Consider the following 27985-nt stretch of genomic DNA (forward strand, 5'->3'; position numbering starts at 1 on the left):
GAGCAGCCATGGTGCAGGGAGGCAGAGGCGGTGAGGAGAATGCTGCTGTGTGCTGCCCCTGCTCTGGGCATGCTGTTCCTGGCCAGGGAAGTGGCTGGCCAGGGCAGGGAGCACAAAGCAGGGCTGCCTTTTGAAGAGGGCAGCTGAGCCTGGAGCTCTCCCCAGTGGTGGCAGGGCCCTGGGAAGTGGGAGCAGATTGGTAGCAAATCTGTTCCCATTTCCCTGAACATGTAGACACTTGCCCAGCACCATTTTATCGCAAGTAATTTGCTCGCAAGTAAACTGGTGCCATAGCAAATGCATGTGTAGGAACTACGGGTGCGTCTGTGCCAGCTGCTCAGTCTAAACAATAATAAGCAGTGTAGCTGTGCTATTAAGTATAGACTTTTAAAGTATAGATTATGTAATTAATTGGTAACTATGAAAGAGAACCTCATCATCCCAAAAGCCAACTATAATAAAACAATATGGTGAAATGTTTGTTATCAAAGACCTTTTTAAGAATGTGTTATGGAGGCTATTAGGAAGGGCCCAATCCTGCTCTGATGTATATTTGTGACAAACTTCTCAAGGAGTTAAACGGGGAAAGGCTGGGCCTTTACTCCACCTTACTATGGCATAGATAAACGGTGTTTTCGGGATCTAATCCTTCAAATTGTTGAGCAGCTCCTGAGAGTTGCTGAGAGCCATCCACGTCTCATGAAGTAATAATTAGCATAATAATTTTTGTTTTCTTAACTCCTTATACAAAAGCTGCAGTTATTCCCTTTTTCTGTCTCCTGTACATCTTCCAAAAACATGGCAAACTACTTCGATGTCATTTGATAAACATGGGCAAAAGTTGCATATAGAAATCAGATGTATATTAGAATAATATGGTAAATGCAAGCATTACTGAACTGGGAAAAGGTAAAAGATTCCTATTTACAAATAGGGGAAACAATGCAAATTTATAGTTTGGTTCACTATTTTTACAAGACCCAGCATGTCCCAAACTTTTATGGTAGTGGTAAGTAATATTTCACATAATTAAATCCTGAATTAAGTTTAGAGTAGCCTAAAAGTCCTTTCTCTGTAAGTGACTATCAAGATGAATATGTGTGTTGGCAAGGGAGAGGGGATGAGAAAATGTAATGTGGAGTCTTCCCAGTTGTATACGTGACTCAATGAAACCAGACTGCTTTATCACTGTTCAGATTTCAGAGCTGCCAGTTTTTCAGAAAAAATTACAGAACCAGAAAGCTCATGTGTAACCATCTTCATATTCTACAAAAAAGGTTTCAGTATTGTGGCAGGGCACCGTTGGTGCCTTCCACTTTAAGAACTGAGCCAAGCAGCCAGCAGGCGCTTGATTGTGATGGCCATTTTAGATCTTTGGCCGCCTAACAGAGCAGTTTGCTGCTGGTAGTAACATTGCCTGGCTGCAAGGCTGAATGCAATATCCTGGCGGTAAAGGTAGGAGCTGTAGGAGATGGTTTGGAGGGTCCTGGTCCTGACCTAAAACTGCACCCTGCCAGGAGTAGGTGGCCTAGTGGGGCTCCCAGTGGTGTGGGAGCCTGCAGAAAATACCAGGCCAGTTACTGCCCTGGTGAAAGGCGCGTCGGGGTGCCTTAATAACCCCAGCTTCCATATGTGGGTGGGTTACACCTGCTAGGGCCAAGAAGGCAGACCCAGGGGCGAGAGTGGGGTTAGAGGTCTGACTTAAAGTACTCTCAACTGGTCAACGCTGGGGCCAGGACCAGAATGGTCAAAAGGGCCAGGGGCCCACCACAAGGGAAGCCCAGAGCTGAGGGCCTGGGGTTTCCGACTGGCTTTGGACGCAAGGCTAGGCCCTGTGTGGCCAAAAGTCCCAGGGGGACCATGCCCGAGAGGGGAAACAGCTCAGGGAGCTAAGCAGCCCCGAATGAAGGCGGAGTAAGATATCACATTTACCCAAAGAATGCTGTTTCTCTATGTCATATTGAATGAAATAGTTTGAATGTTTGTAATAGTTGCCCATTAGCCAGTTTAGGAAGAAGACAAGATTTATCTTCTTATCTAGGCCATTGTTTTGGTCTACGTGCGGAAAGTCCTGACTTTGCTCAAAGTCTTAACTCTTGAATTTTATCTTTAGAGGCCTTTAACAAAGTTAACATAAAAATGACCCTTAAGCAAATATCCCAAATTCCGAGAGATCAAACCCTAGGGCCTTTTGACAAGATTGGAAATAAAAAACCAATTCAGTGATATGGAAATTCCTCAAAGTAATTAAAATGATCAACAAAAGAAACTGATTACCAAGCAAAGGAATCTGTTAAGTAAGATCCGAGCTCAAATTTGGGAATAGTGACAGGTTTGGGTAGGAGGGGCCCAAGATGGCAACTCACTCAGTAAAAACGGTAACATACTGTCCCAATTTGGAGGTAACCTCACTTGCAGAACAATGAAGGAAGAATCGCAAGTGTAGGCCGGATCAGACTGATCACCTGAACCACCCTCTCTGTGAACATGAATCTCTTAGTTCACACTGAAGCTGCAGAGCACCCAAAAGGGACTGAAGGAAGGGGACTTAGTCCTATCAGTATTGAGGCCAGCCCATTGAACCGTACTACCGAGGCCAACCCATTAAATTGTACTACTGAGGAATGAAACCATATTTAGGTGTTTGGCTTCTCAGAATTCTAGGATTATAAGTATATTATGAAAAATAATAGTATTGATTCAAATTTAACTTTTAGTTATAATTGTAGTTGTTTTTGTAATACTAATTCTTATAGCATTGTTTGGGAAGGAAGTGCATTCGGAGCATTGTTTCTTAATGTTTGTGGTATTTCTTAAAGCTAAGCAGTGTTATATGCGTAGCAAAGAATTTTAAAATAAAATTGTGTTGTATGAATTAAGTGTGTAATCATTGTGAAATCGTGCAAGTAGCTAAAAATTTCCCCAGCCAGTGCATCAAATGAATCAGTAAGTTGTGTGGGATTTTCTCTATTCCATAACCCACTAGAGACAGTCTACTATCAAATACCTTCAAGTCTGCAAAATCTGTATAGTGGATCTCTGAAAGTCCAGTTCTCCTGATGACCTGTGTGGATATCCATACAATGCAACATGGTACAATTTCATTGTTGCCTTTTGATTTCTTTCAGTCTGTTTTTAGAAGGTGGGAAACCTATGCATGTAATCTCTGTGACTGAAGCCTTAAAAGATCAGGGAACTCGCTGTTAATGGACACAATCCCATAGGAGTGAGTGGGAACCCTCTGCTAGCACCTGTTTGTGAGCAAGGCAAAATGATTGAATGAGCCAGGCCTCACTTCATGATATTTGGGGTACTGTGACAAAAATACTGTTAAGTTTTTTGAAGTTGGGATGAATGAAATGCTATCCTGCCTGTTCTTTATAAAAAAAGATTGGTCTCCAATGTGCTGGGGGATAAGTGCTTACCTGAACTGGCCAGAGTTGGTGGTCACTATGAGTGCTCTCATTTTCCAGGTGCTTGACTTGATGTCTTCTTTTAGACTAACTAAATATTGGGGGGAGGGGCAAACACCCTTAATCAGCTTAATTGCAAGCTTTTGAGTGCAAATACCCTTAATAAGGCATCGGAGAAAAGATTGTAAAGTTCTCCTGGGTAGAAATGAAAGTTCATGTTTCACAGAGGTGTCGATAGATGGAAGGCTCCTCTGGGCTAGCAGTTTTCAGCTAGTAGTCTCTGCTCTTGTGAGGCTCTGTTATGATGCAAATTGCCTTGAACCAAGGCAGGAGCAGTATCTAAGGTTTCAGGTAGTCATAGTTGCTTCCTGCTTGGGAAGTTTTATAAAGGTGTAATTTAAAAAAAAAAAAATCTATTGGCTAAAATTTGGTATCTCCCATGTGTCAGGTATCCAGGCTGTAGCCATATCCCAAGAGAGCTGAGGAACTCCTTACGAGCTAAGAACTACCTGCCCAAAGGAGCCTTCCATCTATTGGCTCCTCTGTGAAATCCTATGAAATATGAACTTTCATTTCTACCCAGGAGAACTTTTACAATCTTTTCTCCAATGCCTGATAAAGGCTGTTTGTGCCTGAAAGCTTGCAATGAAATATATTTTTTTTTTTTTGCAAAAAAATAAAATAAAAAATATCTTGTTGGTCTAATAAAAGATAGCACCTACATGAGCCCTGACTTGTAGCTGTATTGGTCTAGAGAAAAAAGCAACCTGGATACCTGACATGGTGTCCTACATTTGCAGATGTGTCAAGTACTTAACTGAAGTCAGTGAGAGCTATGCTTTGAACAAAGAAAGTGCTAAGTCTTTGAAAAATCAGGTCATAGGCATCTCAAATTGGGCACTTGGTATTTTTATCTTTTTAACCTTAATCTTCACCTCAGTTCTCCATTTTATAGTGTGAAATTTTCTTTGAGTGTGCATTTTGTGAAAATGCATCTTCTTTGTGAAAATGTAAATGTGTGACCTCATCTCCACTTCATAGTGCTGTTTGGGAAAGAGAAATTCATTAGTATCTGTGAAGCATTTGGATTCTCTAGGGATGAGTGTCATTAAAAGATCTCAAGCAAATTAATCATTTTCTGTCTTCAGAGCAGGATTGGAATGCTGTGCAGTAAATAAGGCATAAGGCCATATATTGAAGATGAAAACAAAAATGTAAATAGCTACTCATTTAATGAGCATCAGCCATTCTGGGCACTGAATGAAGCAGGAGTCAAGTGGAAAAAAATACTGTGATCCTATTGTTAAAGACAGTCACATATGCTTTTGCACAGGGGTGTGGAATTAAGGTCCTACAGATGATCAAAGTTCGGAAGTGTCAGAATAAGAGTTGGTTGACATTGCACTTAACATTACTTTTTTCAGTGTTATGTGTTTGCACATATACAATACGTTTATATGCATGTAAACAATATATGAGCAAATAAAAATAATTAGTCCAAATGCTGGGGCAAACTCCAGTGGGGGAAAAAAGGCATTATCTGAGTGAAAAATGTAAACAAAAGTATTCCCCTAACACTAATAAATCAATTCTGAATCCTATGCTTTTGGTAGTACCATTCAGGCTCCATAAGATGGCAGACCTGCATATATTTAATAGATTTTTTTTCAATATAATGACATTATAGTGAATACACTGCTTCAAAATAGTCTCTTTAAATGGATGGTACCTGTTTGCCTACGCAGCAGCTATAATCATCACTTTTATTTAAGAAAAGATTTAACTTTAAATCAAAATGTTTTTAATGTGATACATTCAGAAATACAGCAATATGCAAACAAGAGTCCATTTGCTGGTATACATGGTATTTCTAAAGCTTAAACTGCTTTGGGAGATAAATTGCATCAAGTTTTGGGGTTGGGGGGGTTGGATAACTAACTGAGCCACATAACACAATGTCTTAATAAACTAATGAATGATGAAATAATTTACAGTTATCTTTTTATTGAAATGATTTAATTACTTCAGAAACTGCTAAATTAAGTAAATTAGCTCTTGCATTCTATGCATTACCACAAAAGAGAAGCTATCATTGTTTAATGATCAGAACATTGTTGTTTTCCTTTGAAACAAATATTTGAGTTCTGTCTAGTATATAATTTTTGCAGTAGCTGTTCAAGAGGGTATTAGAGCAATAATAAATTGGTTTTTACCCTAGAAATTAATGTAACGATTTTTGTCAACAAAATATCATTAACTTAAAACATTCTTTTTCAAATTCAATCTAGCCTTCATGTTGCATTTAGTTCAACATAACTACTTTTTATTGAAAAGTGTGTTTGGTTTTTTTTGTTTTTGTTTTTTATTCCTGCTACACAAATAACTTCTAGTATAGAGCCATTCTGGAAGAAAGAGAATACCAACTAGTTATTTTATGACCAGTTTTTAGATTGCTTTGCTGCAAGCCTGTAGTTTTCTAACCTAAGGTTTTTGAAGCTTGAGATTTGACAAGCAATACTCTCCTGCTCCAATGATTGAGACATCGAAGAAGCTGAGAATCTTGCTTGTGTTTTAACAAACCCTCACTCATAAATGTCATCATTACACAAGCACATACTTTTCCCATAAAAAAACTTCTTTTGGTTTAGACTTGGCCAGGGCCTACATGTAAACGTACCTAGCTTAATTGTTAAGATTTTTGCAAGAATTCTTTTGGGGGGGAAAAAACCCAGTAAAAACTCCTATTGGCAAAAAAGCAATTTCTATTTGGCAAGGTTGTGAAAGGGAAATCCATTATACTTTTTATTTCTAAATTATTTCTCAGCAACCAAAGGGATAAGAACAATGAATTCTAATTTATTTAACCTTAATAGCCTCTCAGTGGAGCACAGTGACTTTCATCTTCAGACTTTAGTGGAAGTTTTGCCTGAATCAAGCCAAGAAACTGGGTAGGCAAGATCCATGCTCATACTCAAAGCTGCAATGTTTTATATGTTAACATTAGGTTTGTTTGTTTTTTAAAGGCATTTTGTAGTAAATACATAACGTATAGCTAGCTCCCTGTCTTGTATTCAGAGACTTGTTGCTGACTCACCCTTCAAGAGCAGGCTTCTAAAAGAGCAAAATCAAAACTGGTTCTATGAAAACCGTGTATTGTATCGCTAAAACACTCACTAAAACCGGTGAAATACTGGAATAAAACAGTACACTCTGGAAACCACTTCTGTGTTTTGATTTTTCTCTTTTGTGCCCTGCTCTCTTTCGCCAGTCATCTTTGCTTGATCATGACTTAAATAAGACTTTTTTTTTTTTTATCATTCTGTATGACCCTAATTGGCAAATTAATAAAGCTCCTTCCTCTCACAAGGGCGTTTGCTTGAATGTTGAGCCACATTTGTGGGCATTTCTAAGCAGAGACGAAGCCCCGCGGTGGCCGGCCGGCCGGCCGGGCGCGCGGGACCCCCGGGCGCTGAGCAGGGACGAGCCGCGCTCGCACGTGGCGCTGGCGGCAGCCACCCCAGGCAAGGAAGGTCAGGGCCGCGCGGGGCGCTGGCGCCCGGGGCTGCAAGACCGCTCGGCGCTTCCTCTCCCGCCCCGCAGCCCCCGGCTCCTTGCAGCAGTACCAGCACCAGCGACTGCAGCCCCGGACCCGGAGAGGCGGCTCGGCGGGTGCTGCTCAGTTCCTCCCGCCTCCTCCCCCCCACGGGCGCCAGGAGCCGAGCAGCGCTCCGGCAGCGGCAGGAGCCCCGCAGCGCACGCAGCAACCCCACGCCCCAGCCGTGCCCACAGCGCGGTTGCAGCACATCGCAGCCAGCATCATTTCTTGACGCATTGCAGATCCGACGCGGCCAATCGAGAAGCTCGGCTCTTCGCAGGAAACCACTGCAGGGTCCCGTCAACCAATCGGAGAGCCCTTGACAAAGAAAGGCGACCTAGAACGCCTCGGCAGCTCTCTGCTGCGTGGTGGCCGATGGCGGCAGAACGGTAACCCTCCGCGAGAGAATATAATCCCTCCCTCCCATGCCTTCACGTGCGAGCGGAGCGCTTCCTTCGAGCGCCGCGGGGCGGGGCGGGGCGGGGCGGCGCGCGTGGAGAGCGGGCCGTGTCGGGGTATCTGCTGGGGCCCGGCTGCACCGACCCCTGCAAGAGCCCCCCGCTCTTGGCACGAGCTACTCCCGCAAGGGCGGTGCTGAGCTCGCGGGAGGTCGGGGGAAGTAGAGGAACGAGGCGTCTTGTATCTTGGCTTGGATCCCCGTGGGTTATTGATTAACTCCTGCCCCTGTGTGGAAGGAAGCAGCCTGGCTTTTTTTGGGGGGGGGGGAACCGCCGCTCTATTAAAGCAGTTTAAAGTGACTCGAGGAAAAAACGGGTCTCACTGCTGGTAACGTTCATTTGAAACAAAACTCAGCTCCTAATAGGAGTCGACCCTCGTCTGAGGGAGCTGTGGTGGTGGGCAGCAGTGATGGCAGCAGGAATGACATCAGGCGAGCCCCCACGGGTGATGGAGGCTCTGCTGAAATGTCTGGCCACAGCAACGTTGTCTTTTGCAAATGATGTAAAACAGCTAAGCCCCCCCCCCAAACACTTTCAGTGTCATTCCTGTGCCGCGGCCTTTAGGCGTGCACGTTTGAAAAAATGCCTGTTCGTGGGTTCAGTTAAGCTTGACTCCGACTGAGGTGGGGCACTGTGGTAGTTGGGTGGGCTGTGCCATCAAAGTCTACCTGTGGCTGTGCCCCTGCTGGATAGCAGTGCCAGGTGCCAGCCTCTTGAGCATGCTGCGGAGGCATCAGTGTAGGCCCAAATTGCTTGTATTTCTGAAAGATCCCCAAGCTCAGTCAGAAGTAGGGAGACTGATATATGAATCATGTGGAAAACCAAAATGCTAAGACTTATTGTACAGGCAGTCACATTAGATGATTCTGTTACCTGCGTGTCTTAACATGAATCCTTTACACTTCAATGCAAACTCCCACTTTTGGGGGGAGCTTCTGTAGCTGCAAGAGGCAGAAGAGGAAGAGAGGGGAAAGCATCTGTTTTTAAGTAGCTTAACCCCATGATAATAACAGAAGTCTATTTTTGGTTCCACACATTTTTGCTTATTCAGTGTTTAATGGTTTTTCATTTGTATTTTGGTAAAGGACATTGGTGCCCTATATAAACCTAAAATAGAGAGAGAGAGAGCAGAAGCAAAATGGAATGAATTCTGTATTAGTCCACAAAGAGGCCTACGTAAAAGACGGTGTTCTCTCACCAGAAAAATGACATCAGTATTGGCAAACCAAAAACTAAAATGGAAGACTAATAAAAAGTAAACGCATGAGATTTATTTCTTCTCTCTAATGCATAAAAGTTCCAGGCCCAATGCAATTGTACCTTGAAGGCTTAGGCATTTCTACATCATCACCAATTCCTTCATGTCCACAAAATAGCCAAAAACATACTAAAAATAAGTGGCTCATCAGCATCTAGCACACTTCTGCTACACCAAAAATAACAGCAAACCAGGCAGGCACTGGGGATGATTAGTGGTGAATTCCCTGTTTGGCACACAGATGTCTGAAGTAGATGAGGATTTTAGGCATATTCTTAGTTCAACAGAAGCTGAAATTTGCCAGTCTTGGAATTAAGCAGGCAGGATAGAGATTTAGTTAGAGATACTAGATCTACTGAGAGCAGTACTTACACAAAATATATGGTAAAGTAAGTTCAAATAGACAGGTCTGATTTTTTGGTTTCCAGAGGAAGACAGGAGTTTCTTTTTCTGTACACGACCTTTGGAGCTATATCAATGAGCTGAGGTACTTAAAGATGGGAAGACGTGAATGTCCTGATGGTTACACTTATTCTAGGAGACCAGGGACGCTGTACATATTAGAGTTCTCAAGGCTGAGTACTTTTGGTTCAAAACAATTAGAAAACCAGGAACTGGATTCCATGTGGAAGTGGAAATATATTAACAGGATGATGAGAGAGATTTCAGGATGCTTCAGGGGTTACTGCCATTTCCAGTTAAATTGTTTTTGGGGTTTTTAAAGTCTTTTCATTAAAGAGATTTTCCAAATTAAATTCCCAGATGTTTAAGTACTATGACACCTGGATTTTGCCATCTCAGGTAGACACAAGAAAAGCAGACTGGTTGCTATGTCACATGGACACCAAGGAATGGAAGATTTCAAAACTGATAAGAGTTGGATGCTTGCATGCCATATTGCTGCACAATTTAGGATTTGATTTTAATACTAATTGGTGGGTGACACAAGAAACTTTTGCCATATTAGTTGTTTGTATCTTGTGGCAGACCTGCATACAACATGGCTGTTCAAAGAAATGGTGTGATTATAAATCTTTCTGCAGGAACTTAAAACAAGTGATGTGTAGTATATTAACTGTCTAGGAGTTTGACCTTCAGTGTCACTAATTTATGACCTATATATACCACTTTTCATCTCAGGTCCATTCAACAGTGTGATGGACTAGAACATCAGGTGCTTCTTAGACTCCAGCATTTGAAATCTAATACAGTGACTCAAGTTGGTTTTGGTCTCATGGCTTCTTATCCCAAGAAGTATTAATCTGTACAAACTGGGGGGGAAACTCCTTAGTAGTTAAAATGACAGGCCAGATCTCTGCTGGTGTAAGCTGTCATAGCTTTACTGATTTATATCAGCACTGTCCAACTTTGACGTGGCAAAGGGGCACAACCACATGGGCTGCACACTGTGTGGGCTATATGCTGTGTTTCCAACATGCTCCCCTGCCCCAGCAAGGCTCCTTCCCCCACACTGTGCTGCATCTTCATTGTAATAGATAGTTCATTTCGTTGAATATTTTCTTATGCTGCTTTGTTTGTGTATCTGTCAGCTATTCCACTCTGCTTTCCAGAAAGAAAAGGACATGACCCAGAGTTACCACAGATGAATTAACACAGGTTAAAAAATGAAAAAGGTCTAGCTTAGGGGTGGGTAAATACAGCCCGTGGGTCGGATCTGGTCTGCCAATTGATTGTACCTGGCTCGTGGGCAGCTGGCCACAAACTCATGGAATACAGCTTGTGGGCAGCCAGTAGCTCCAGCTCCAGCCGCTGCGTGGTGCTGGGCAGGCAGGACTGCTTCTGCCCAGTGCTGACGTGTCAGTGTCAGCTGTGGATCCAGGCAGAAACCCTGATCCCCACCCGGAACCTGCTGGCCACGTCAATAACTGATGTCAGCGCCCACCCAGGGCTGCTTCCTCTGCACTGGGCAGATACTATTGTAAGCTGTGGACATGGTTGGCAGGTTCTGGGCAGGGTGGGGATGGAAGTGGGGAGAGAGAGTGTGACAGGGGCCAAACTCTCAGGCTCAGGCCCAGTCACAGTGCTGGCCCACCCTCCTGTCTTTGGGCAAGTCACCCACTTTACTCACCTGCCATGCCTTGTTAAATAATTAAGATGGTACTAGGTGGGAGGCTGCTCTTTAAGCGCCCTGGTGTCAAAGGGTACACAACTCCGACCTACCCTTTATCGTGTCCCATGCCTCAGATGTCATCCAGTTTGTTCAATAGCTTTGGCTTGCAGCTGGGTCAAACTTCACCAGAGAGGTAACTCGTCTGGCATTTCTTGAGGACTCCCTTGCCACAGGGAGTCCCACCAGGCCACCCTTCCCCAGCAGGGTGCAATTTCAAGTTGTACCCAGGACCATGCAGGCCTACCAGCCCTGGTCTTATCCCTACTGGGGTCTGAGAAGTTCCTGAGCTGTTCTACCTCAATTGAGACCTCTACTGCAGCCAACTTCTACTGGCTGCTGCCGTCAGGGCAGCATGTATGCTGGCTAACCCCTACCTTTTTTCAGCAGTGATGTCCTCCCCCTTGAGAGGATCTTTGGCCTGTTTGAGGCCCTGGCCCCACCTCCAGGCTAGTTGGAGTGCTAGGTAGCTCCATCAAGCCCTGACCTGCCCCTCGTGGTAGGCCTTTCAGCCCTGGCCCCCTTACATTGACCAGTCCAGGGGTCAGAAAGTTAGCCTAGCAACTGCTGCCCTTCATGGACAGCAGGGTCCCCTTCTGTGCCCCATTAGAGAGCCCCAGGCCTCACTTCTGCTAGATCTCCTCAGGGGCTTGCCTAGCCCCTGGGTAGGCTTACAAACAATAAGCCCCATTCCAGGCTGGGTCTAGTTTTTTCTATGCCAACTGCCTTTCCCTGGGACTTGAGACACCACTGGGCCTCTAGGAACCTCCTACCATCCCCATAGTTCCTCCCTTACCACCAAGATGTTCCCTGAGCCGCAGCACAGCCGGATGTCCTTGCTTCCTTGGCTGCTGGCAGCAAACTGCTGCCTCAGCCCTGAGAGCCAGGATCTTAAAACAGTCGCCTCATCAGGGCTGGTCTGCACCTGTCTGCTGCCTGCTCTCCTCCTTAAAGTGGTTCCTAGGGGAGGCTTCCTCTGCTGCTCACAAAGTAGGCTCCCTCCCAGGGCTGCAACAGCCCTTAAGTGGTGAGCACCCGGTTGGTGCTCCACCACACAGAGAAATAGAGAAGAGTAGCCCTCGAGAGGACACCAACACTCATTAATTGGCCCTCCAGCCAAAATAATTACCCACCCCTGGTCTAGACATTGGAATCAATATTTGCAATTTCTCGATGTCTGCGGTGTTCAAGGTGTTCACCTCCATGTCAGTAACCAGCATTTCTAACAATCACGTTATAAAAGGCCTTTTCACTTACATTTGGACAATACTGGGTTGTGATTGTGCAACCATTTATTCAAGGGTCTATTCCTTACATGTACAAATAATCCCACTGAAATAAGTGGGAGTTATAGCACCTCAGAACTGTTCATTAAATTAAATTTAAATTTTCATTCCAAAATTAATGACCAAGCTTGAATCATAGGAAGACTCAGATGAGACAGGCTTTCTTATGGAAAAATGGTTAAATAATGCAAAAAAAATCCCTTTTACTGAATTCTATTGTATAAAACATTTCAAGTACTTTACATTTTTATCTCATTTTTATATTAATGAATACAAACCAAAATCAAAAAGAAATAACTTTAGAACAGAACTAATTTCTCAGGCTCTGCAACTTTTCTTTAGAACCTTGAATTCTGAAATAGTTTGTCATTTATTAAGTAATTTTAAATTGCTAACTGTTTCAAAATTTTTTGCTAACAGCTACAATTGTTCAACTTTTATCCATTTGTGAGAGCAGTGAAATTGGAACTTTAAAGTAAACCAATATTCTGACTCTCTGTGTTTTTTTAGTGTGTTCTTTAGAGAGGCGATGACTCCTCAAAATCATTCCAAAGAGCTGAATTTGATTCGGCTGTTATTAGTTGTTTGTTATATTGACTATGAGGATTCCAGAGCTACTAAAGTAATAAACTAACATTTCCATTAGTTAGAGTAGCTGTTGCCATGTGCATCTTTTAAAGTGAAGTATTTAAAACAGTGTCCAATAAAACATTTAATTTTCTTTGACAGGTTCATTACCTATAATGGCTTTCAGGGAGTCTAATTTGAGTGAATGTAAACTAATGGTGATGAAGCTGATCTGAGAAATACCTAACGTGTTTTAACAATGTTACTTCTGTTCAATTTTAAACTATAATTTATTCTCTTCACTTTCTATTTTCACAAGAGAAAGACAAATATAAGCAAGCATTAAAGAACAAGTGATGTAAGAAGAGGCTTACGTGTTTCGACATGAATTAGCCCATTGTCTATTTCAACGTAATTTTTAATGGGCATGAAGGCTAAGAATTGAGTTATAAGCTGTTGTTTTCACATACTCCCAGCTTTCTGAAAAAAAATGCAGGGGACCATAAAATAAGATTATTTTTAAAGTTAGTGCAACACTTGTTTAAGCCATTTTTAATGTCGAAAAAAAAATACTGTTCTTTGTGTGTAGAAAAACACGCAAATCCTGTAACTTTGAACCTGTAAAGGTGTATGAATAGTCCCATATGCATAAGTATTTATAGAACTGGGATTCATAAAATTTCTTGTGTACAAAAAAATAACAAAAATATCCCTAATGTTTACACAATATCACTTTCAAAATAATTGGTCCTGAGTGAGGCCAATTTACATAGCAACATATATAAACATACCTTAATTAATTAAAAATAGTAAATAATACAGTGCTAAGCAGTTTAAAATCAGTTTTATACATCAGAGTTAGTTATCTATAATGTAGTTGGTTAACATAAATGTGTAATAGGAATATCAGTTAGTTGATAAGGTGGGGTTTTACAATAAGTGTAATGCTGTAATTTCCCTGTGGAGATCCAAAATTGCATATGCTTTTGACTGTGTGGCAGTGTGGGGACATGAAATCATCAGAATATGGGAAGATTATGGTTTTCTTTTCATTCAGAGAAACAATAATTTACATTATTTTGATATTACAGTTACAACTTTTTAAAAATCCCAGGTCAGAAAATACAAAAATTAAGGTTAAAGTAACACTTTTGACTGTGTGTGTGTGTGTGTGTGTGTGTGTGTGTGTGTGTGTGTGTGTGTGTGTACACATAGGCTTCAGAGTTTGAAAGCTGCCTATAGCATCTGGACATCCAGTTCCCATTAATTTTAATGGGTACTGGTTATCCAGGTCCCTTAGACAGCTTTGAAACTCTGGAACTGTATGCAATAATTAATTTGTTGAAGAGCCTCAGATATGTCCACACAATTCTAGTTTACTTAAAAGGGAACTGAATGGTTTCCTCTGGAACAAATGCAACACTAGTATGTCATTGTCTAGATGCAACCTAACTGGCATTGGTGAATCTACAGCTATTGACAGCATGATGAATGTCCCTATTGTCCCTGTACTTCAGATACTTATGCAGATGTTTAATTTTTTAGTTCAACAAGATTACTCACAGGTGTTAAGATCTACTCTAAGTGCATTTGTCACTGTAATACCTGAGCGTCTTTCAATAGTATATTAAGCAACATGAGTAAGGCCCTACCAAATTCACATCGGAAGTGGGCTGTGCTGCGGCTCCTTTAATTTTGCAGGTTCCCTTGCGCACCCCCACCCGCTGCTGATTGGTGGAGGGGCCCTGCTTATGGCACACTTCTGATCCACAGGGAAGTGAAAATTGCTGTTTTAAATTTGGCACTGTTTTTGCCTCCTCACCAGTCAGCAGCAAGCAGTGGGGCCACCGGTGCCCCTTGGCTAATCAGCAGTGCAGAGGCAAAAATGGTGCCAAGTTTAAAATTGCAATTTTCACTTCCCTGCTGATCAGAAGCAAGCTGCAAGCGGGGCCCCTCCACCAACCAGTGGTGGAGTGGGGTGGGGAGTGCACAGTGGAACCTGCAAGATTAAAGAAGCCACAGCACAGCCAACTTCCGTCATGAATTCAGCATGGCCCTAAACATGAGTAACTTCTGCCATATATTTGTTCCATCATCTTCTCTCCTGGGACAAGTTTCTGCGAAGCTGAGTGTTTTGTTTTGAAGTTTTTATATTATATATGTGAGGTAAGACTAAGGTTGATAGAAAACTTGCTGGATCATTGGGCTCAAAGGGTAGTAACCAGTGGTTCAATGTTTAGTTGGTGCTGGTATCAAGTCGAGTGCCCCATTGGTTAGTCCTGGGGCCGGTTTTGTTCAATATCTTTTATCAGTGACCTGGAAGATGGGGTGGAGTGCACCCTCAGCAAGCTTGCAGATGACACCAAGCTGGCAGGAGTAGTAGATACACTGGAAGGTAAAACTAGGAATCAGAGAGACCTTGACAAATTGGAAGATTGGACTGAAAGGAATCTTAATGAGGTTTAATAAAGAGAAGTGCAAAATCCTGCACTTAGGATGGAACAATCCCATGCACTGCTACAAGCTAGGGACTGACTGGCAGTCAGTTTTTCAGAAAAGGACGTGGGGGTTACAGTGGACAACAAACTGAATATGAGCCAAGAGTGTGCCTTTATTGCCAAAAAGGCTAACAGCATACTAGGTTGCATTAGTAGGAGTGTTGCCAGCAGATTGAGAGGTGATTTCCCCTCTCTTTTCTGCACTGGTGCGGCCACATCTGGAGTACTATGTCCAATTTTGCCCCCCCCAAACTCTGTAGGAGTGTAGGGGGTGAAAAGATGTAGACAAATTGGAGAGTCCAGCAGACTGTAACAAAAATGGTTAAAGAACTGGGGCACATAGCTAATGAAGAGAGGGTGAAAGAACTGGGCTTATTTAGTCTAGGGAAGAGAAGACAGATGGGGAATTTAATAGCGGCCTTCAACTACCTGAAAGGTGGTTCCAAAGAGGATGGAGCTAGATGGTTCTCAGGGGTGGCAGATGACAGAACAAGGAGCAATGGTCTCAAGTTGTAGCAATGGAAGTTTAGGTTAGATATTTGGAAAAACTCTCACAAGGAGGGTAGTAAAGCACTGGAACAGGTTACCCAGAGAGGCTGTGGAATCTCCATCCTTGGAGATATTTAAGATCCGGCTAGACAAAGCCTTGGCTGGGATGAGATAGCTGGGGATGGCCCTGCCTTGAGCAGGGGGCTGGACTAGATGACCTCCTGAGGTCCCTTCCAACCCTAATTTTCTATAATTCTATGAGAAAACAACTTATAATATACACTCATGTTGCCATATGTTCATGCTACATAAAAAACAAGGTCAAAGAAGTGTTAAAGATCCTGAAGTTTACAATAGTACTTAGTTTTGGTGGAAGTTCATGTCACAGTATTAGACTGGCCTTTAAGAAATTAGGCAGGTGAGTCTTTACAGGATAAGGGCCTAAAACTGTAACCTTGTTATATTAAGGCAATTTTTAAAAAATGTAATAATATAGGAAATGGCATAGATACAAAACTTTCTGTTACAAAGACTAGTGTAGCTAAGGAATAATTTGCTAATATTACAAGTTAAACTCTTTTAGTCAGCACGATTCATAGATGACTTACGGTATAAAGTAACAATTTAAAAGAGAGAGTCCAGAGAAGAGCCACGCGCATGATCAGAGGTCAGGGAAGCAGACCGTACGATGACAGGCTGAGAGCCCTGGGGCTCTTTAGCCTGGAAAAGTGCAGGCTCAGGGGTGATCTGATGGCCACCTATAAGTTTATCAGGGGTGACCACCAGTATGTGGGGGAATGTTTGTTCACCAGAGTGCCCCAAGGGATGACGACTAGGTCGAATGGTCATAAACTACTACAAGACCATTTCAGGCTGGACATAAGGAAGAATTTCTTTACTGTCCAAGCCCCCAAGGTCTGGAACAGCCTGCCACCGGAGGTGGTTCAAGCGCCTACATTGAGCACCTTCAAGAGAAAACTGGATGCTTATCTTGCTGGGATCCTATGACCCCAGCTGACTTCCTGCCCCTGGGGCAGGGGGCTGGACTCGATGATCTTCCGAGGTCCCTTCCAGCCCTAATGTCTATGAAATCTATGAAAAAAAAAACCTGCAAACCTCACTTGTCAGAAAATAGTTTATTCCTCATATTTGTAGCATAGCTTCCTTTTCAGAATAAAAACCTTAGTAGCCACAGAGGCACTAAATGTTAGTTTTAGGTGAGAATACTAGCTGACTCTCAGACTGAATCCAGCTCTAACTGAGGTTAGTAGAAAGACTCCTTTTGACTTGATTGGGAGCTAGATGAGACTATATGAGATCTTGGGCAAGTCATTTGACTTCCTTGTACATTAGTCAGACTAAAAAACTAATCCTATATTCCTTGCATGCCCCAAACTCTCAGTGTCAGTTTTGGATGTAGAAGGAATACAAGAGGTATCTAGTTGTATGGTTGATAGCAAATTTGCAAAGACTAGTCAGATGCTAATGGTTAGATACATTATACATTATGCATTACATTACTTTAAAAAAGAAAAAGCTTAATGAAAGAAAAAATGCCATCCTGTGCCAGCTGACAGCATGGAAAATCCCAGTAATATTAAAGTAGTAAAATATTAATATTCTGCCCTTTTATATTAATCACTGCCATCAAATAACATATCACATTAGGAAAGATTCATTTACTGTTAGTCTGAACTTCATTTCGGGTCACTAGCTTTTGTAGATTTCAATCACTGAATATTGCTATTTAACAAAAACGATAACAGAACTAAGTATTTGTCATTATCCACAACTGAAGTTCTTCAATCCTTAAGTAAAATGAAATGTGTTAAAATTACATTAAAGTAACTTTATTTTAAACGTTATCAGCCTGTAGCATATATTATATACTTATTCAGTATAAACAGGCATGAAAAAGACAAAGATAAATAATGAGATTAAATATGCATACATTCAATCTACGTTTAATCTTTGCAAAGTAGGCATTTCCATGAGTAGCTCTTCTTATGGTGTTTTCAAATTTCTTCACAACTGTCCAGAACATTGCAATGTCAGTATGCTTAAATATTCCTTTATATCATTTTCACTTCCACAGCTACATATTTTTTCCTCAGTACTTTAATTTAGCTCCCATCACTTCAAACATGGGCAATATTTTTGCATCAGTGGAAGACTGGAAGTTTACATCAAGATAAGTGTTTAAACTTGGGAATAAAGTAAAGTACCTACATTCATGTTGAGACACTAAATAAGTGGTTTGACTTTCAGAGGTGCTTAGCATGACCTGGTACCGTATCTTAGATCTCCCACATTTTGAAATTTTGGCCAAAGACCATGGGACTAGGTTAAATGCCTGTCTTTGTAGGATAATCATACATAGTCCTTAGTCCAATACTTGATTATGATTCTTGTTTCACTAATAAGAGCTCTACCTGAGTCAGGATCAGGTACAGTATTTGTACATTGAATATCTGAGTCTTGAAAGAAGCATGTTACTATTAATTTCTCCAAACAAAATATTTTCCTGTGGTTTCTGTCAATCAAACATCCCACTATGTTTTCTAGAAAACACAAGAAAAAGTAGTTTAAAATGGTTGTGCTAGCTTTGTAAACAAGGATCAATTGACGTTTTTTCTCTGCAAGTAATCTAACTTCAGTGCTTTGTCATAAAAATGTGCTCTGTGTCTAAAACAAATGCCACAAAACCACCCACCATTTGTGAAATCTTTAGCTGTGAGTATGGCTTGTTACACTCTTTGTTATGGAAGGAAAGTTACCAAGATTTTGGGACCAAAACGTGACACATTAAATATGAGGCTATTTTATCTGTTGGGGAAAGTCTCAGACTGCAGATAAGGAGAAGGTGTTGTGTTGAACCTACCCCTCCAATTAGGAGAAACTAATAAATAGTAACTCCAGTTGTAGGCCTGCTGCAATGTAGCATTCAGCAATTAACAGCCTCACTGAATTTGCCTTTATTTAAAAAGCTTGAGCTAAGCCTTTCCAAAAAACCTGAGAGAAATCTATGAGGACAAATTATGTTTTGGGCCCAAAGCCAAACCTAAGCTAGAAACATCCTGAAGGACAAGAGGAGCTCTGCTCCACTGGGCACCTCTACAGCCAGACCGTCGGGGCCAGATGTTAGGTCCGCTTTTGCCGTGACCCCGGGCCGGGCCCCTGTGCACAAGGCAAGCTGTGAGCGGTGTCCGGGCGTCAGGGACAGGACGGACCCGATCCGGGATCCGCACGAGAGCCGAGGCAGGGCTGAGCTGAGGGACGCTGATGAGGCGCTGCGCGGCCCGGGGATGGGAGCAGCACCGCCGAGCGCTGCCCCCCGCCCTCGCTGCTGGCAGAGAAGCAGGCAGCAGCCTGGGCCCCGGGGGGCTTAGAGAAAGCTTCTGAGTTATTGTTTGGGAAAAAGAGGCAGCGGCGGACCTGTCACCTCGGCCTCCCCCTTCGAGCCCTCAGTCCCTCCCTCCCGGGGCCGCGGCTGCTTCCCCGGGGCAGGCCCGAGAGTTTGCCCCAAGGGGGTGCGCGCTGCGGCGATGTCGCCCGCTGCTCCCCACCACCAGGACCGCGTGTCCCGGCTGAGACGCAGCCCGCGCCCGGGCCGGCAGGCGGAGCAAGGCAGGGCTGGGCCTGGCCCGGCCCGGCCGCGCGGGGGGGAGGGGCCGGCGGGAGCCGCAGTCCCGCGCGGGGCGGGGCGGGGCGGGCGCGGCGGAGGGATACACGCTCTATATATAGCGGCGGCGGCGCGCCCGTTGCCCCAGTACTGACTTGTGAGGGAGCTGTTCGCACCAGGTTGCTGCCGTAGCCAACACCGCCGCCATGGTAGGTAGCCGGCTCGCCCGCCCGGGAGCAGCCACGGCGCGGGGGTGCACCGCTGCCCTCAGGGTCCCCCCCTCCCCCCCGCGGGTACCTAGCAGCGGCCTCTTCCCCCCACAGCTGAGGCGCTGCGGGCGGGCCCTGCGCTGCGCTGCGCTGCGCGGCCCCCTCCCCGACATCGTGTCTTCCCCGGAGCCGGGCCGGGCGCCTGTTGCGCGGAGGAACCGCGCGTCGCTTCTGCGCTTCTCCCGCTGCTGCTGGCGGCTGCGGCCCCGGGGTAGGGCGGGGAGGGCCGGGCTCTGCCGTGCGGTCACCCCTTCCCCCCCGCGCGTGGGCGCTGCCGTGGGGCGTCCCCTCCCCCGTTTCCCCTTCCTGTCGGGCGGGCTGACATCAGCGCGACTGCCGCTCCCTGCCCGCCCCCGCGGCCCGGCCGGCCCGGGGAGGGCCTGGGTGCTGCGGGGTTGTCCTAGTGCGTGTCCGCGTGAATTGTGGTCGGGGTCCTGCCCCCCCGGGGCGGCCGAGGCTCCGACCTGGTGCTTGTGGCTCTGAGGCTTCTCTTGGCTGAGGCGTGGCCCTGCTTCCTGTTCTGCAGGGCATCCTGTGTTATGTAAATCGCTCGGTTGGGCTCGCTTCTGAGACGGCTCATCTCCTGGGATCTTAGGAAGGAGCCTCGGCCCAGACTGTTTCCTAGAATAAAATTCTAGTTGAAACTTCTTCACCCCCCAATTGAAAAAACATATATTATTTATTATTATTATTATTATTATTATTATTATTATGCCTAGTAAAAAGTGTAGCCACAGATGAAATCTTTTGGCTGTAGGTATCAGTGTTTTGAAAATGCGCAACAGCCTTTCATCCCACCTCCAGAGCCAGATGAAGTAAGAAAGATCATATAGGATGTCAGTGCTTGGTAGCATTGGTTTCAGTATAACTGAAGTTGCTCTTTTGGTTTTGTTTGTCACCATTCAAGTGTGTAGCCGCCTATGTGGAGGGGGAGGAAGGGCAAGCTTTCTGTTACCTGCACTAACCCATCAGTTAAGCCTGGTTAAAAACAGTTGCACAAGGTGGAGTGGATAGCACTTGGCTCCCTGTGCTCTTCCGCATTGGTGAAACTAAATATGACTAACCTAATACCATGCTGTGTTCTTAAATGCATTCACCTCATTGGTATCAGTATCTCCTTTAAATGAAGATAATGGAGGAAAAACTGTTCAGACCTCAGAATAGAGGAAATCCCAAGCTGCTCTCTGTAACAAACTGAAGGACAAAAGAAGTAATTTTTCAAAACAGCTTCCAAGGAAACATGTTTGATCTAGGAAATTATGGTGACACTTTAAGCATCCTACATAGCAAGGTTGTTCCTTTTTTATTTTTTTTAGCAGTGCAAAGCTGCTGTAATTTTTTTTAATGGAAGACATTTCATTGTGCAAGTTTCCACTTCCACTGATATTCTTAATCTGGCTAAATGTTATTACAAGGGGGGAGGGCAACATTGGCAGGGAAAAACAATCTACTGTAAGCGCAGTGGGAAAGGGCTACACAAACCTCTTATGTGGTTTTATCACAGGTTAAATAAAGGGGTTGTGCTAAGGCAGCTCTGTAGTGAGACCAGGGACTTGCCACCATGCTTGGTGGCAGACTTATGGAACCAATACGCCTGTGTAGTGAAAGATGCAATATTGGAGATACTAACTATGGATGCAAAGTCTTGCTGGTAAAGACTTGTCACAAAGGTTTATATTTGCCTTTCCTAATTATATAGGGGCATCTCTTGTGCTCTTTATTTAACCAACTTGAACTGAAATTTGAATGTTGCATCCAACTTGTTATGAAGTATGTAGGATTCTCTTCAGCATGAACTTGCATGTCTCCACCTCACCAATAGGTGGAGATACTTTTGGAGTGGGAAATACTCTTGTATATCTAGAGTTGAAAGGTGCTCTGTGAATGTAGGAGTACACTAAATTTCTCAGTCTCCTGGCTCAACATAGCTACCAGTAAACAATGTTCTAAAATAACTTTCTGTTCTTCATGTAGGCTGATCAGCTGACTGAAGAACAGATTGCTGGTAAGTATCCTAATAAATCTAGTTTCTGTTGGCTCACCAGCCTCTTAACTATAAAGCTTATCTCCTAAAACACAGAATATCAGAAATGCAAACAATCTGGATTAAATCTCTTTAGTGCTGTGATAGAGGCAAGAATGAATTCATTTCACTTGAACAATTTCTGCCCTGGATGCTAACTTAAAGGGCCACCAATAACTAGGGATCAAACCTAGGTCTTTTGGACACACAACAGAGTCGAAGGAGCATGCAAGCATGATGATTCTAATTCTTAGGCCTGAAAGCAAAATTGATCTAGATTCTGCTCACTTGGTTTGGGAAAGGCATTGTCTAAACTTACAGATCAATTATTCATTTGTGGTGGATGTCAGGTTGTTGTTGTTATTCACTAAATGGTAATGTTGATAAAAACAGAGGTCATGTTCCTGCATGACTAACTTGGAGTAGGGTATGTTCATGTAAAGCTTGGTCCCACAAATATACAACCTAGTATACATGGCACGAAGGCAACCTGAGAATATTAACACTTAATTTTTATCCTGGCATAGTCGTTAGGATCAGTCTTTGTTGCTAGGAATGTCTTTGCCACTTACAGTGGGCCATAATATTAACTGATGGGGCTATTTCCATCTTCAGAGTTCAAGGAAGCCTTCTCTCTATTTGACAAAGATGGTGATGGTACCATCACAACGAAAGAACTTGGTACTGTCATGCGGTCATTGGGCCAAAATCCAACAGAAGCTGAATTACAGGACATGATCAACGAGGTAGATGCTGATGGTAAGTGCTGGGAATATGTAATCTGCAGTGTCCCTTACTGAGTGTGCACATCCTACTAACCTAGGTCTGAGCTAGTTTGAAAAAAATCTCTTTGAAATTCTTTTTTCTCTAATCCAACTATTTGAAATAGTTAGTAGAATCTGGCCCAAAATGGCATCTTCTGTTTGTGGTGGCTATACTTTTTCTTTTCTTTACCTCTTAAGCATCTGATTTAAGGTTCTGGTACAAGCATAATTTCTGGCATTGTTAATGGCAGTCATTAGCTAGCTATAGGATAGTCAAAGCAAAGATTAAGATAATGCCAAAAGTGCTACTGCATCTCTTGGTGGGTTGTTTTGTTGTTTGCTTTTTTTTTTTGGTTTTAGCATCTGAATCACTTGGCCTGATTACTTCCTGACTTGCTGTGACCTGCAGTTCACATGGAGTTTCAAGCAGACTTCCATAACTGTCTGTTTATTTATCTTCTATTTAATGCAGCTAATGAAACCATATTTTCATAAGTGCAACTGCATAGGTCTCAAAGTAAAAATTGTTTTCTTAAGCTCAGTTAAGAGTTAAGAACGAAACCTGGGGAGATGCTATGTTTTGAGAGCTGTGGGGTTTTTTTTGGTGTGTGTGTTTTGTTTTTTGAGGCTGTTAGTTTGCAGAAGTTGGAAGATCTCTCCTAAAGTGGTACAGGGTTTGCATTTCAGACTTGTTTCAGGCTCACTGGTATGGAAAGAACCCAACTAGATGGGGAAAGCACCTTTATGTCAGGAAAGTTGTGACCTCAGTGTTAACAATTGCAACAGCAAGTTCTCTAGTATCACGTCTCAGAAGCATTAATGTAAAGTGTCTTGAAAGGAAGAGGGATTGTTTCTTCAATGTATGGAGATTTGAGGTAGTCGAAATGAATTAACATTAAATAGCAGATTGGGATGCAGCTGTCCAGGAAATACTGGTCACTTCTCTGTTTTGAGGTGTTGCACTAATACTGTGCAATTACTAGTAGCTTATCTAATTTTTCCAGTAGGGTATTATGAAATTTTGACTGAAAATGGAAAGAGTCTGAAGCTCTTGGCTCAACATGTGCCCTGTCTTTTTTTTTTATTAAATTTGGCTTACAGCATTTTTGTTGGAAGACAGCCTAACTCTGCATATGTACTAGAACTTTTAAAAGTCGGCTCAAATGTCTTCACTTTTTGAGTTGGGGAGCTGACTTAAGGATTAGCCTAGTATGTCATTTAAGATGCACATTTCAGTAGTGGGGTGGGAGGAAGGGTATAGGGGAGGGGAGAAGGAGTAATTTCTAATTCTGTGCCTTAAAAGTAAACTTCAAAATCAGTATTGGTGTTCTAAAATACTGATGGTCAACTGGAGCAACAATAACAGTTGCCAACTAGCTTTTGTTGACCTTGTGCTTTTTCTCTTAAGAGCAAATCTTGAACCAGTTGCCATATTTCTGACGCACTTAAATGGTTAAGAGTAAATGAACAATATCAGGACATAGTCCTATAAACCAGAGTTCAGTTTTCTTTTTTGCATACTATTCATCTGTTAGTTGAATTGAGGATTGTGTATTTCAGAGAACCTGCATGTGCAGATTGGTAGCTTTTGGGCATAATTTAGTGAAAAGAGGCTGCAACTCTGTAGTGGTAAAGGACTACTACTTGAGCTACCTAGAACTGGATTTCTTGGCATTGCTGAATCAACTTGCAGCTTCCTTTCACTACAGCAGAGGTTGTAGGTGCCTGCCTCCAACATGTATTTTAACTTCCTACCCTCAGCACATGAATTGTTAACTAGCTTCTAAACTGATTAACATTATGTAATAAATCTTTGCTAAACCCATTGAGTCTAGAATATTATTTCCTTCTGACTACCTTGATAAAACCCTGACCTGAGTGACTTCAACTCAGCCTTTGAAGATGGGAGGGCCTTTCTAAGTGAGTGTGAAATGTACATACTGACTTGGGCTCAGCTTCAGGTAGTCATGTTGGATGAAGCTCTGGAGAAGCAGACTTTTAATTGCCTGCAGTAGTGGTCTGGAGGGAAAGCAACAGTCCGTACATTGGCCTTGCTACTGCAGTGTTTTCAGTAATTACTCCAGTTTGGTTGGATCTAAAATGTTAATAATGATATTTCCCTAAATTGCCCAGGGAAGCCTTCAGGGATCAAGTATAAAACCAAAAGACAGACGTCTAGAGCTTTGAGTCATGATTTGACTTGTTTCAGTTTTTTTTAAAGCCTGTTCTGATATCAAGGGAATAGGATTCTAAAGGAAAGTGCCTCTTTTATTTAAGGCAATGGAACTATCGACTTTCCTGAATTTTTGACCATGATGGCCAGAAAAATGAAGGACACAGACAGCGAGGAAGAAATCCGTGAAGCATTCAGAGTCTTTGATAAGGTACATCTAGAACCCAAAGCTGTGGACAGATTTCTGGCCAGTTTATTGCTGTGTATTTTTATTTATTTTTTCTTGGAGTATTGCTGTTGTTTGCCCAGTACAATTCTTTTACTAGAAGAAGGAAGAAAATCTATTTTGGGTGTTATAGAACAGGTGGAACCTGTCTGCACAGAATAATTGGGAGGAATCCCTGCTTGGCCTTCTCCTCTAAATGTCTTTGTCAGTATTGGAAGTGCTTCCATTTTGTTCCCCTTTGGTCATAGGATTGTTTTGAATTTAAGTGTAGTGGTCTTTGCACATCCATATGAAGACTATGAAGTTGAGATCCTCTGTTCAATTTCTAATAGGCTTAAGGCGCGGCTGTGTAATTACCTCTGTCCAGGGGAGGTTTGGGTTGACTGCTTGCAGGAAGCTTGCTTCACAAAGGTTCCCTTTGAGGCTTCCTCAAAGGACAGGAGGCATGTCTGTCCCACCTCCCTTCTTCCCTCTTGTAGCACAGTAAGATGGCTGCCTGGACAGCTTGTGCATCTTCATATCCCTACACTGAAAAGAACCATCATAAATGATTAGTTGCTAAAATAGGTACTTAGCCATATCTAGGAAAGATGACTATTGACAGTTTTCTGCCAGGACAAGTAAACTCACACTGGAGAATGCCAACATAAATTTGCTCTTTACCATTCTAAAGTCTTACCTGCTGCTTAGTAGGTGAAGTTGGGATGCTTCCTATATATTTGACTGACTCTGGAGTATTAATTTAGATAGACGTCTAGGTAAATGATAGACAGGTATGGAAGCAGTGCCCTCTAAATGAAAAAGGAAGTATGCTTCCCAGTGGGTGCGTCTACACACGCACTTTTACTGTGCAGTATAGCTGCACATCTACACATGCATGCCTGCATCATGCAGGTATCAGGTTTTGCATCCAGTTAGTTACTGTGCAGTAATGCACAGGTAGATGGCCTTGCCACGCAGTAACACTGCACGTGGACTGACTTGGGACTAACTTTAGTCCCAAGTTGGTCCACACAGTGCTAATGTGCTTTAATGCTGGCACATGGAGGTGCTGGCCTATCCCTATTTACAGTGCAGTAACTTAAGCTGGTATAAATGTACATGTAGACATGTCCACTATCTCCCCTTGTGCCAGCAGGGAGAATTGAAATTTATTGTACCCTGAGTTGGCATAGAAATAAATAGTCCTTAAATTTGTTCTCTAGGGTATTGGGCAAATGCTTCACAGCCCTTCTTAAAGAACAGTGTAATTGGAGATTAACTAGTTCACACACACAAGAGATGTCTTCCCATCAGGGTAGAAGAATCCACCTAATTGAGTAAGACCTACTTAATTTGTACAGACATATCTTCTATTCTGATGTATATCCTCTTAGTGTAATGCCCCAATCTGCATTTTTAGACAAGATAGGACTGTAGCTGAATAAGGGAGACACTGCAGCAGATCTCCAGGTTGGGTTCTTGATAATCCGTCCTCCCAGGTAGCTTTGATCTCTTGCCTCGGGACAATTGCTGCAGACTTAGATTTAGTATACAATGTTCAGTCTCAAATTGTCACTTTGTCTTGTGCACCTTTCTACCTCGCAGGATGGCAATGGTTATATCAGTGCAGCAGAGCTACGTCATGTTATGACAAACTTAGGAGAAAAGCTAACAGATGAAGAAGTAGATGAAATGATCAGAGAAGCAGATATTGATGGAGATGGACAAGTCAACTATGAAGGTAAAAGGCATTCTGTTAAACTTAAGGCCCCAAACTTTGGACCCAACTTAAATTTCATAGTTATGGGTTTGCATTTGAAACAAATCATTGAACTCTCTGCCCCAGTGATGAAAGAGGGGTGGTGGTGGTATTATTATTATTATTATTATTATTATTATTATTATTATTATTATTATTATTGCTATGGATTGATGTTTTTTATTCTTGATGCAGTGAATTTGTTGACAAGTAGTTAGACTTGAAGATAAAATGAATTTGAAGCTAACAAATATGGTGCTCACTTTCTTTACAGAATTCGTACAGATGATGACTGCAAAATGAAGAGACTTCCTTTACACCTTTTTTTCCTCTAGAAGAATCGAATTGAATCTTTTACTTACCTCTTGCAAAAAAAAATGTTCATTTATTCATTCTGTTTCTGTATAGCAAAACTGAATGTCAAAATACCTTCTGTCCACAAACTGCATGTAATGGTTGGTGGTCCTGTCCCCAAAAGATAAAGTTAAACATCAGTTTTACAATATAAATAATGTACTACCTTTTAAATAAGGAAGCATTAAGTGAACTACTCAAGTTCCATTTGCTAATAACTATTACACTGTTTGGGCTGGCCAGTTTTTCATGCATGCAGCTTGACAATTGAGCACAGTCGGACATTTGTATTAAAAAAAAAAACAAAAAACAAAAAAACCCCTTAAAATCCACTTTTTTTTTTGTTTTGTTTTAACAGTGGATTCTAGTTCAATTTGTAGTATAAATTGTCATAGCTGGTTTACTCTAAAATTGGTTATACCTCAGGATGGTATGCAGCAACAGTGGTTGAAGGGTGCAAAATTTAGAGAAAATGCCCTAAAGTTTGAATGGTTCTCCTGTTCATAGCAGTGTGCTCCAAAAATGATCTTAACTATGGATGGCATGTCTGTATTTATAATATTGGTTTAAACATTGTCTGCATTGCACTATAGTGAAACGGGTGTCAGGCTGTTACCGTTCACAAAATTTTTAAAAGAAACCTTCACCAAGGGAGCATCTTTGGACTCTCTCATATTTTTAAAATCTTCTGTACCGTGACTTGGAGTTGGCGGAGTAGCCTGTGGACTTCACTTCAGCACAACTATCAACGTGGCTGTTCAAGATATTACAGTTTATGTCCATTCCAAGTTGTAAATGCTAGTCTTTTTTTCCAATAAAAGACCATTAACTTAAAGGTGGTGTTAAATGCTTTGTAAAGCTGAAATATATAACTTGCGATACTAAACCAAAAAAGCAGTAGGAGGGAAATGATTCTATGAATGACTTGCTGCTAAATTATAATGCACATGTATGCAATAACTTATCCCATATCTCTTCAAGATGGCAAGAAACTGACCTTGTAACCCAAGACCTATGCTATAAATAAATGAACTTGTGCTTGCCTTTCATATTATGACAATATTAATTTAGTTTGGTCTCAAAGTGGTGTAATGCTGACTTGTCAACTACTAGTGGAGTGA

At 42.6% G+C, this 27985-nt stretch overlaps 1 protein-coding gene across 1 annotated transcript; it reads left to right on the forward strand.

Annotated features, from left to right (window-relative positions):
* The first annotated feature begins 19425 nt into the window (after positions 1 to 19425).
* Positions 19426 to 27699, forward strand: CALM1 (calmodulin 1). Its single transcript, XM_006278042.4, has 6 exons — positions 19426 to 19523; positions 21558 to 21588; positions 22222 to 22365; positions 24648 to 24754; positions 26357 to 26492; positions 26785 to 27699. The coding sequence occupies exons 1-6, from the start codon at positions 19521 to 19523 to the stop codon at positions 26811 to 26813; spliced, it is 450 nt and encodes a 149-aa protein (XP_006278104.1). The 5' UTR covers positions 19426 to 19520; the 3' UTR covers positions 26814 to 27699.
* The last annotated feature ends 286 nt before the right edge of the window (positions 27700 to 27985 follow it).

The sequence above is a fragment of the Alligator mississippiensis genome, chromosome 2 (genome assembly GCF_030867095.1).
Source record: "Alligator mississippiensis isolate rAllMis1 chromosome 2, rAllMis1, whole genome shotgun sequence".
NCBI lineage: Eukaryota > Metazoa > Chordata > Crocodylia > Alligatoridae > Alligator > Alligator mississippiensis.